This window comes from Coregonus clupeaformis, chromosome 40 (genome assembly GCF_020615455.1).
Source record: "Coregonus clupeaformis isolate EN_2021a chromosome 40, ASM2061545v1, whole genome shotgun sequence".
NCBI lineage: Eukaryota > Metazoa > Chordata > Actinopteri > Salmoniformes > Salmonidae > Coregonus > Coregonus clupeaformis.
In genome coordinates, this window is record NC_059231.1 from 11,993,600 (window position 1) to 12,005,724 (window position 12,125).

General features: G+C 47.0%; 1 protein-coding gene across 1 annotated transcript; it reads left to right on the plus strand.

The window, feature by feature from the left end:
- The first annotated feature begins 1,807 nt into the window (after positions 1-1,807).
- Positions 1,808-7,802, plus strand: LOC121555122 (indian hedgehog B protein). The gene is made up of 3 exons (XM_041868929.1): positions 1,808-2,107; positions 3,005-3,266; positions 7,090-7,802. Exons 1-3 carry the CDS (start codon positions 1,808-1,810, stop codon positions 7,800-7,802), a joined length of 1,275 nt encoding a protein of 424 aa, XP_041724863.1.
- Positions 7,803-12,125: the final 4,323 nt, after the last annotated feature.

The following is a 12,125-nucleotide window of genomic DNA, read 5'->3' on the forward strand; positions in this document are numbered from 1 at the left end:
TGTGAGAGCAGTCTGACTTGACAGCGGTGAGATCAGAGTTGTTGTGAGAGCAGTCTGACTTGACAGTGAAAAGCAGAAGGAAGCACTCTGGTGTCAACCAACTGTGTCACACTTACTGCACTTTGACCTGATAAGTTGGAATGCACTGTAGCCTATAGTGAACAACAGCTCTGCATACTTCTAACGGGGTAATACTGATTTTTCTAGGGAGTTCTATCCAGTGTGGAACTATGTTAACCCCGGTCATGTCACATTTTGAATGTTGCATGTTTTTTCATTGAGATACTCGTGATTTACAGCACGGTTAAGTGTGTTGGGCCAGTGACTAAAAGGTGGCTGGTTCGAATCCCTGAGCCGACTAGGTGAACAATCTGCCTGTGCCCTTGAGCAAGGCACTTAACCCTAGTTGCTCTGGATAAGAGCGTCTGCTAAATGACTGAAATGTATGAAATAAATTCCGGTCGCAGGAATACAGGTTCTCATTAGTTTATTGTTACATTTGTCATTCAAGCGCACAGAATATCTGACAACATCTAACTGACAACATATAACTGACGACATCTAACTGGCAACATCTAACTGACAACATCTAACTGGCAACATCTAACTGACAACATATAACTGGCAACATCTAACTGACAACATATAACTGGCAACATCTAACTGACAACATCTAACTGGCAACATCTAACTGGCGACATCTAACTGGCAACATCTAACTGACAACATATAACTGGCAACATCTAACTGACAACATCTATCTGACAACATCTAACTGACAACATCTATCTGACAACATCTAACTAACATTTTCTAAGTGATAGCAAAGAAGTAGAGGGCCTTGACTAGCTTAATAATAGACCATGAGGTTAGTCGAGCTGCTTATCATGATCACTGTCACACGGTATAGCCCAAGGCTGTAAGCATTGTAAATCAGTGTCAACATAGACATGAGCTGATAAAGAAAGTGATAAGTTCGGGATAAGTTTAAGAGGCTAGTAACTTCTTACTCCTCCACTCCGTGAGTTTCCACTTCCCACTGCAGTCCGAGTCAGAGTGATGCAAGTTAGCGCCTGACGGGCGTTCTGAGGTGGCAGAGCCGGCAGCGGTGGGTAGAGAACAGGGCAGTGGCACCCACAGTGACCCGATGGGCGGAGTGGCAGAGAGGGATGGAAGGGCAGGCCTGGCAGGGTGCGGTCTCGAGTGGCAACTGATCCCTCGGATCACTCAAATTCCCAATTCAACTGGAAAGGAAAAGCGGCAGAGACAAACGGACAAGGAGAAACGCCAGAACCAGTAGTGTTCCTCCTCGTTTGACACTGACAGCACCTCAGTGGCAAACCACAGCATCAAGAAGGCAATATGCGACCACTGTTCACTACAGAAGATCGACTTTGAACCTGTTTGTTTAAATGAACAGACTTTACAACTCCATGCCCATATCTGTTGGCTCCCGACGAGGAGAAAGAACAAGATACAGTTAAGCGGCGGCGTTTGGACAACACCGGACTCGGAAGCCCGGAGACATTGAACTTTTACCCCTGCTGCCGGTTCCATAAAACAAAGCATTCGGCTAAATGACTTCTTTTTTTTTTTTTTTAGCTTTTACGGACACTTGCTGTGCGCACGGAGGATGGCGTGGATAAGGCTTATACAATATTAAAGATCCTGTCCCCTACCCTCCATTCCTTACCCCGTGGGGGGAACGAGGAGCATCCAGGGGAGGGGGTAGCTTGAGACACCACCGCGACCTGTGCCACCTTTACCACTCCGCGTCGGAGTGGCCGGCCTCGCCGGTCTGGCTGGGATGCGTCTCTCCGTGCTTGTGGGGCTCTTCATCAGCTGCGCCCTGCTTCTCACACCTGTAACGGAGGGCTGTGGTCCGGGGAGGGGATACGGAAAGAGACGTCCGCCAAAGAAGCTCACACCCCTCTCTTATAAGCAGTTCAGCCCAAACGTTGCGGAGAAAACACTGGGCGCCAGTGGCAGACACGAAGGGAAAATAACGAGAAATTCAGAACGCTTCAAAGAGCTTATACCCAACTATAACCCTGATATCATATTTAAAGATGAGGAGAATACGGCTGCCGATCGACTCATGACCCAGGTGAGAAGCAGGCATAGGGGTTTTAAAACGTCATCTGATTGCTTTTATCTCACTTCGACAGCTGCGGCGAGGTGACCAGGTGGTCTCGTTGGACCTGCTGTTCATCGTTCGTTTGAGAGCTTCTGTTTGCACTTTGTTAACAGTTTAAACCTTAAAACTTTAAACGTTATTGACTCTCAGCGCTTTCATCTCAGTTTTGGTTCAATGGATTTATTTTTGACAGTTGAAAATTACATGTCAATTATGCAATAGGCACATAGGCTTTAACTAGCCTACCCGCTATACATTTAGGTTATATTGAAACACTGTAACCTACTTTTAAATGTTTTGATGTGCTAACTTGTCTCCGGTTTGAGAGATAAATTAGGCTGGGCATGCACGTAGACATCACCCAAAATAAAAGGGCGCGAGTTAATGAGTTGATAAATGTTTAGTTTGAATTCTATTGTTCATAAAATATACAAATCTATTTTTTAAATAATATAAATAACCCTCGATACACAGGAATAATATCCCAACATTTTAATCCCACATTTCCAGGTATTTTCTATCTGTTTTGAGTGGAGAGTGAAATTACGCACGTGTCATTACGCATGGATCATGTTTGAATAGCTTGCGATTTATTTGCTGAAATCTCTCTGATCTCTTCTAAAAGCAAGATCATAAAGAAATACAAATGTCTGTACATAAATCTATTTTATTTTGCTGCAAAAATAACAAAGCAAACAATGTTTCCCTGACCGTTTTGAACGTGGTCAATATTTTGCCAAAGACAAAACATGTCCATACATGCCTATGGCATCGGTTGTAGGCTAGGCTACTTCACTTTGACCACCAGTGACCAATCTCTTATTTTATATTTGTTTTGTGTCTCCTCTCTCTCTCTCTCTCTCCCAGCGTTGTAAAGACAAGCTGAACTCCCTGGCCATCTCTGTGATGAACATGTGGCCTGGGGTGAAGCTGAGAGTGACAGAGGGCTGGGACGAGGACGGACACCACTCAGAGGACTCCCTCCATTATGAGGGACGGGCGGTGGACATCACCACCTCAGACCGGGACAGGAACAAGTACTCCATGCTGGCTCGCCTGGCCGTGGAGGCAGGCTTCGACTGGGTCTACTATGAATCCAAAGCACACGTGCACTGCAGTGTCAAGTCAGGTAAGGGGATGGGACACAGATACAGACAGAAAGAAAAAAAAAAAACGTATTATCAACATGTATAAGAGCACCGCCTGTTGTACTGGCAACATGCAGTGCTGCTAGCCTCAACTGCAGTCTCAGAGAACACTGGTAAGCTTAGAGATAGTTTCAGGAAGGTCTGTCAGGGAGAGACTACAGTGCTGCTGGCTGGTGGTCAGGTTAACCCCTGTTGATTTGTTAAAGCATCCCATTTGTCCCTTGGCTCTGAGTGTGGTCAGTTGTTATTAGGCCAACTCAGGTGAGGTGTTAGACGAGGGGTCAGGTGGGGTGAGGTGCTAGACGAGGGGTCAGGTGGGGTGAGGTGCTAGACGAGGGGTCAGGTGGGGTGAGGTGTTAGACGAGGGGTCAGGTGGGGTGAGGTGTTAGACGAGGGTCAGGTGGGGTGAGGTGCGAGACGAGGGGTCAGGTGGGGTGAGGTGCGAGACGAGGGGTCAGGTGGGGTGAGGTGCTAGACGAGGGGTCAGGTGGGGTGAGGTGCGAGACGAGGGGTCAGGTGGGGTGAGGTGCGAGACGAGGGGTCAGGTGGGGTGAGGTGTTAGACGAGGGGTCAGGTGGGGTGAGGTGCTAGGACGAGGGGTCAGGTGGGGTGAGGTGCGAGACGAGGGGTCAGGTGGGGTGAGGTGCTAGACGAGGGGGTCAGGTGGGGTGAGGTGCGAGACGAGGGGTCAGGTGGGGTGAGGTGTTAGACGAGGGGTCAGGTGGGGTGAGGTGCTAGACAAGGGGTCAGGTGGGGTGAGGTGTTAGACGAGGGGTCAGGTGGGGTGAGGTGTTAGACGAGGGGTCAGGTGGGGTGAGGTGTTAGACGAGGGGTCAGGTGGGGGTGAGGTGCGAGACAGGGGTTAGGTGGGGTGAGGTGTTAGACGAGGGGTCAGGTGGGGGTGAGGTGCTAGACGAGGGGTCAGGTGGGGTGAGGTGTTAGACGAGGGGTCAGGTGGGGGTGAGGTGTTAGACGAGGGGTCAGGTGGGGGTGAGGTGCGAGACGAGGGGTCAGGTGGGGTGAGGTGCGAGACGAGGGGTCAGGTGGGGTGAGGTGTTAGACGAGGGGTCAGGTGGGGTGAGGTGTTAGACGAGGGGTCAGGTGGGGTGAGGTGTTAGACGAGGGGTCAGGTGGGGTGAGGTGCTAGACAAGGGGTCAGGTGGGGTGAGGTGTTAGACGAGGGGTCAGGTGGGGTGAGGTGTTAGACGAGGGGTCAGGTGGGGTGAGGTGTTAGACGAGGGGTCAGGTGGGGTGAGGTGCGAGACGAGGGGTTAGGTGGGGTGAGGTGTTAGACGAGGGGTCAGGTGGGATGAAGTGCTAGACGAGGGGTCAGGTGGGGTGAGGTGTTAGACGAGGGATCAGGTGGGGTGAGGTGTGAGACGAGGGGTCAGGTGGGGTGAGGTTTTAGACGAGGGGTCAGGTGGGGTGAGGTGCTAGACGAGGGGTCAGGTGGGGTGAGGTGTTAGACGAGGGGTCAGGTGGGGTGAGGTGTTAGACGAGGGGTCAGGTGGGGGGTGAGGTGTTAGACGAGGGGTCAGGTGGGGTGAGGTGTTAGACGAGGGGTCAGGTGGGGTGAGGTGCGAGACGAGGGGTCAGGTGGGGTGAGGTGCGAGACAAGGGGTCAGGTGGGGTGAGGTGCTAGACCTGAGGTGAGACAGCTCATTACCGTCAGTCTGTCAAGACAAGAGTCTGCAGGGAGTCAATTAGAGGAAGAACCTTCTGGGTTCTGGACTTGGGTAGCGCCTCACTGTAGTCTACATTATCTGGTGATGGACTACACCCAAACAGGATTTTCTCTGAGGTAGTGTGTGTTCTCTAATGATTTCCTGTCTAAATGGCTGGAAGTGTAACACAGGGTCAGCAAGAGCCAAGCCCTGTTAATAGTTGTCTGCATGTACACATGACTGCGTGGTGGTGGGACAGTTCAGAGTAGAGTTGACGCTTGAAGGAGAGAGGCCCCACTCTAAGAGCTGGTTAACTGATTCACTTTCTCCTTTTGTTTCCCTGTCGGGTGGTTTTCTCAAGTCTCCCTTCTCAGATCTGATCTTATCACCTGGCCTTGGTGCTTACCCTTCCCAAATATTGGTTTTTGGACCGACTGGGAGACTTGAGACTGCCATTCCAGTGTCTCAGGCTGCGTTTAGACAGGCAGCCCAATTCTGACCAGGGCCAGAATGTAGGGAATAGGTTGACATCTTTACCTTCATCTTTACCTTCATTTTCACATTAATCTTTACCTCCATCTTTACCTTCATCTTCACATTACATTACATTTTAGTCATTTAGCAGACGCTCTTATCCAGAGCGACTTACAGTTAGTGAGTGCATACATATATATATATATATATATATTTTTTTTTATACTGGAATCGAACCCACAACCCTGGTGTTGCAAACGCCATGCTCTACCAACTGAGCTACATCCCTGCCGGCCATTCCCTCCCCTACCCTGGACGACGCTGGGCCAATTGTGCGCCGCCCCATGGGTCTACCTTCATTTTCATCTTTACCTTCTAAATTACCTTAATCTTTACCTTAATCTTCATCTTTACCTTCATCTTTACCTTCATCTTTACCTTCATCTTAACCTTCATCTTCACATTAATATTTACCTTCATTTTCATCTTTACATTAATAATTACCTTAATATTTACCTTCATCTTTACCTTCATTTTACCTTCATCTTTACCTTAATCTTTACTTTCATCTTTACCTTCATTTTTAACATCATCTTTACATTAATATTTACCTTCATTTTCATCTTTACATTAATAATTACCTTAATATTTACCTTCATCTTCATCTTTACATTAATAATTACCTTAATATTTATCTTCATCTTTACATTAATATTTACCTTCATCTTTACATTAATATTTACCTTCATCTTTACTTTCATCTTTATCTTCATCTTTACCTTCATTTTCATCTTTACCTTCATTTTTACATGAATCTTTACCTTCATCATTACTTTCATTTTTACCTTCATCTTTACCTTCATCTTTACCTTCATCTTTACCCTATTATACATTATACTTCTCACACTGGGACTTCTGACCTCAACTCATTTCAGTGGAAGTGGAGATTGGATCATTGGGTTACTCATTAGCTCGTAATGCATTTCTTCTGAATCTTGAGCAAAGTTGAGTTGAAAAGGAGAGATTGGTAGTTAGTGTGAAGAATGGCATTTGAATTGTTTACCTGTGAACACACAGACTGCCAATGTTTCAATGGAAGGTTGTTTGTAAGGATTATGTGTTTAAATAAAGTGTGTGTGTGTGTGTGTGTGTGTGTGTGTGTGTGTGTGTGTGTGTGTGTGGGTGGTGTACACATGCATGTGTGCAGCTATGCGTGCCTGCCTGCGTGTATTGATGTATCATAACAAGACATCTGCATTTTAACAGGCAGCCCAATTCTGATCTATTTCCACTAATTGTACATTTGACAAATCACATCAGATCTTTTCACATCAGATCGTTTTTAGAGCTGATCTGATTGTTCAAAAGACTAATTAGTGATCAGAATTGGGCTGCCTGTTGAGTTACTGTGTCTAACGTCTACAGGTCTTAACAAAGCCCTTCAATAAGACCCTATCTCTCCTTATCACTCTCTCTCCTCTCTCTTTCTCCCCCCCCCTCTCCCTCCTCTCTCCCTCCCTCTTGCCCCCCCCACCCTCTCCTCTCTCCCTCTTTCTCTCTCTCCCCCTTTCCCCTCTCTCTCTCTCCACCCTCCACCCTCACTCCTTTTCCCTCTCTCTATTTCTCTCTCTCCACCCTCCCCCCTCACTCATTTCCCCTCTCTCAGAGCACTCAGTAGCAGCTAAGACCGGGGGTTGTTTCCCGGGTCGTTCTCTGGTGACTCTGGAGGACGGGAGCAGCAGGGCGGTGCAGGACCTCCAGCCAGGCGACCGGGTCCTGGCCTCCTCAGGGGTTGACGGCAGCGGGAACGGAGGACACCTCGTGTACAGTGAGTTCTTCACATTCCTGGACCACGAGCCTGCAGCGAGGAAACAGTTCTACGTGTTGGGAACAGAGACGGGAGCAAACCTGACCCTCACCGCGGCTCATCTTGTGTTCGTGACCGAGGGTAACTGTTCGGTGGGCGATTCGGCCAAGGGTGCTGTCATGCGGACTATGTACGCCAGCGACGTACGGCCAGGACAGTGTGTGCTGACTGCAGGGGGAAACCAGGGACCACAGGGAAACCTCTCCCCAGTCATCTGGGTCCACATCCAGGTGGACACCGGGGCCTTCGCCCCCCTGACACGCCATGGCTCACTGGTGGTGGATGGCGTCCTAGCTTCGTGTTACGCTGCTATGGACCAGCACCACCTAGCCCACTGGGCCTTTGGTCCCCTTCGTCTGCTGTACAGCTGGACCAGCTGGACCGGGACTGGTGCCTCTCTGGGAGATGGACTACACTGGTACTCACAAGTCCTGCATTGGATAGGAACGTTCCTACTGGACCCTGGACACTTCCACCCCTGGGGGATGGTCACGCATGACTCAGAGAGATAAAGAGAGAGAGAGAACAGATAGAGAAAAGAAAAGAGAGGGAGGCCGCAAGAAAATTGTCAAATCAAATCAAATGTTATTTGTCACATGCTTCGTTGACAACAGGTGTAGACTAACAGTGAAATGCTGCTTACTTACGGGTCCATTTCCAACAATGCAGAGTTAAAGATCAGATACTAATACAACAAAAAATAGAAATAGTGACTTAAGAAATAAATACACAGTGAATAACGAATAAAAATAATGAGTAAAATGAACATGGATATATAAAATATATATACAAAAGTATGTGGATAACCCTTCAAATTAGTGGATTCGGCTATTTCAGCCACACCCGTTGCTGACAGGTGTATAAAATCAAGCACACAGCCATGCAATCTCCATAGACAAACACTGGCAGTAGAATTGCACGTACTGAAGAGCTCAGTGACGTTCAACGTGGCACCGTCCTAGGATGCCACCTTTCCAACAAGTCAGTTCGTCCAATTTCTGCTCTGCTAGAGCTGCCTCGGTCAATTGTAAGAGCTGTTATTGTGAAGTGGAAACGTCTAGGAGCAACAACGGCTCAGCCGCGAAGTGGTAGGCCACACAAGCTCACAGAACGGGACCGCTGAGTGCTGAAGCGCGTAGCGCGTAAAAATCATCTGTCCTCGGTTGCAACACTCACTACCGAGTTCCAAACCACCTCTGGAAGCAACGTCAGCACAAGAACTGTTCGTCGGGAGCTTCATGGAATGGGTGTCCATGGCCGAGCAGCCGCACACAAGCCTAAGATCACCATGCGCAATGCCAAGCGTCTGCTGGAGTGGTGTAAAGCTCACCGCCATTGCAGTCCAACGGATGAATCTGGGTTTGGCGGATGTCAGGAGAACGCTACCTGCCCCAATGCATAGTGCCAACTGTAAAGTTTGGTGGAGGAGGAATAATGGTCTGGGGCTGTTTTTCATGGTTCGGGCTAGGCCTTAACGCTACAGCATACACAGTTTGTGGAAGCCCTTTCCTGTTTCAGCATGATAATGCCCCCGTGCACAAAGCGAGGTTCATACAGAAATGGTTTGTCGAGATCGGTGTGGAAGAACTTGACTGACCTGCACAGAGCCTTGACCTCAAACCCCATCGAACACCTTTGGGATGAATTGGAACACCGACTGCGAACCAGACCTAAACGCCCAACATCAGTGCCCAACCTCACTAATGCTCTTATGGCTGAATGGAAGCAAGTCCCCGCAGCAATGTTCCAACATCTAGTGGAAAGCCTTCCCAGAGGAGTGGAGTGTGTCCACATGACGAGCAGGTGTCCACATACTTTTGGTCAGGTAGTGAGTGTGTGTGTGTGTGACGTCAGTATACGTGTGTGTGTGTGTGTGGGAGTATGTAGTGTGCCTTTAAAAGCATTTAATGTCTACAGACGTGAGTGCTACGGGGCGATTTAGACAGGTTACCTTGGCGCTCTTGGGCACAGGGACTATGGAGGTCTCTATGAAACATGAAGGTATTACGGACTCAGACAGGGAGAGGTTGAAAATGTCAGTGAAGACACTTGCCAGCTGGATAAGCGCATGCTCTGAGTACATGTACTGGTAATCCGCCTGAATGTTAACCTGTTTAAAGATCTTACTCACATCTGTTACGGAGAGCGTGATCACACAGTCGTCTGGAACAGAAACGGTGCTCTCATGCATGGTTCAGTGTTGCTTGCCATGGAAGGCATTTATCTCGTCTGGTAGGCTCGTGTCACTGGGCAGCTCGTAGCTGAAAACTCTCTTGGTAAATAGTATGGTCTACAGCTTTATCATGAGGTACTCTAACTCAGGCGAGCAGAACCTCGAGACTTCCTTAATATTAGAGATCGCACACCAGCTGATGTTAACAGAGACACACACCCCCCGCTCTTGAGTTTTACGAGACGCTGCCGTTCTGTCTTTGCCGATGCATAGAAAAACCAGCTAGATTTATATTAAGCATGTCCCCGTTCAGCCACGACTTCGTGAAGCATAGTTCTTCAGGTCCCGTTGATAGGATAGTCTCGAACAGAGCTCATCCAGTTTGTTCTCCAGCCTTAAATAATCATTGTTTAGACCTTTCTCATCATATGCCTTCCTCTTTTCAGGACCACGCGAGTCCATGACACTCGACACTGGAATATGTACACAAACACACCACACCACACACCACACACACACACACGAGGTAAACAGTCAAACACACTCAGGTTAGATAATGAGGAGACAGAGAATAGAGAGAGGGTGAATTGAAGCGTCTTCAGAACCAGGAGTCTGATGTTGGTTAAGCAGGACACTACGTTTATTAAAGGGTTCATGCTTTTCAGAGGAATTCACAGGTTCATGTTTACCTGGCCTACTACATGTATTGGTCTGTATAGGGGTTTGTTGTAAAAGTATGTTAACTTGTCTGACGCGTGTAATATCATCCTGTCTAGGTCTATCGATCTGTCCAGGTTTTTCTGTAGTCAGGTCTTCATGTCTTCAGGTCTTCATGTCTTCATGTCTTCATGTCTTCAGGTCTTCATGTCTTCAGGTCTTCATGTCTTCATGTCTTCAGGTCTTCATGTCTTCATGTGTTCATGTTCGGCCTACCTGTGTGTTACATTGTGGATTAATATTATCTACATGAAATCTGAGGCATTATGTTATTTTTGCTGAACTATGTCAGATGTATATTATTATATTATGTTGTGAGAAACTATTTAAAGATCTATTTTTAAAATTACTGAAATGTATTTCTGCAATTCTTTATTAATTAGTATTTTGCTCATGAGCATAGACTCTTGAGAGATCATAATTCAGCACACAAACAACATGAGCCAGTCACTACAAACAAATAGCAACACTCCACCAATACAATACAATCCCTCTGTAGCTCAGCTGGTAGAGCACGGCGCTTGTAACGCCAAGGTAGTGGGTTCGATCCCCGGGACCACACCAAAAAAAATTTATGCACGCATGACTGTAAGTCGCTTTGGATAAAAGCGTCTGCTAAATGGCATATTATTATTATTATAAAAGCCAACTGTTCAGGACACTGACTACAGCTCATACCCATGCAATGCCTAATGTCTCCAGTACTCGGCCTTAAATGTACCATCAATACTATCGATTTATTCGAAACAGATATATATATATATATATATATATATATATATATATATATAAAAAAATACTCCAATATGACTCTACAGTACGTCGCCAACATCTGCAATCCTACAGGCAGAGAAGGGGGCCGCCCTGAACCCAGGTAAGTGTCGCAGTCTTCTCAGGAGGTAAGGGGACTCATAAACTGACGCCACTTCCTGGTGATACTTCCTGGTGATACTTCCTGGTGATACTTCCTGGTGATACTTCCTGGTGATACTTCCTGGTGATACTTCCTGGTGATACTTCCTGGTGATACTTCCTGGGTTCACTGTTGACTGATGTCCATCCTCTCTTCTTCATCTCTCTGATAGACCTTTAAAGAAGACAAAACATGGTCCACATGAGGAAACGTACTTTATAACCATAGAAATGGACTGACTAGAACAGATAAAGCCCTTCAGGCAACTTTGACTTGAATGTACATTCTAGTTATTATATTTCTATGCGTATATCGTCAACAACGTTTATAATGTGGAAGTACAGTAGACTGTACCTGATACTGAAATGTCCAATAGGAAAGCCAGGATGCCCACCAGGAGTACAGGTGAGGTCAGAAGAGACTGGAGAAGGACATCAACACTGACCATACCTGCACAGGTATACACACACACACACACACACACACAATACACACACACAAACACACACACAAATACACACATACACACACAATTAGAATATGGGCATGACACGCATTTAGCCACATTGCTCTTTTGTTGCCTAGCTGTGTAATATCATAGATCTGTCTGTGCCGTCTTGCCAACTCCATCACTGTCATTTTATTTTGCCTGAAGGGCTTCATCTGTTCTAGTCAGTCCATTTCTATGGTTATAAAGTACGTTTCCTCATGTGGACCATGTTTTGTCTTCTTTAAAGGTCTATCAGAGAGATGAAGAAGAGAGGATGGACATCAGTCAACAGTTCCATACGTAGTTGGCAAGAAAAACAGAAACCGATGGGCCACCCAGGCTAATTTCACTGAAAGAATAGCCTGGTCCAAAGTCTAATTGACTATACAGCACAAAAAGATCTGGGACCAGGCTAAATATTAGAGAAATGACCGGTGTCGGTGAAGATGAGCTGAACCAGTGAGGCAGTACTGCTAAGCCGATGTTGAAGATGTCACGTCCAGTGTCGATGTGTTAGCGAACTGGAAGTACTTCACATCCAT

Bases quoted from the DNA above. Each gene is read 5' to 3' on its own strand.
- LOC121555122 (XM_041868929.1), top strand. From the start codon at position 1,808: ATGCGTCTCTCCGTGCTTGTGGGGCTCTTCATCAGCTGCGCCCTGCTT. The intron at 2,108-3,004 runs GTGAGAAGCAGG...TCTCTCTCCCAG, and splicing joins CCGATCGACTCATGACCCAG to CGTTGTAAAGACAAGCTGAA. The intron at 3,267-7,089 runs GTAAGGGGATGG...CCCCTCTCTCAG, and splicing joins GCACTGCAGTGTCAAGTCAG to AGCACTCAGTAGCAGCTAAG.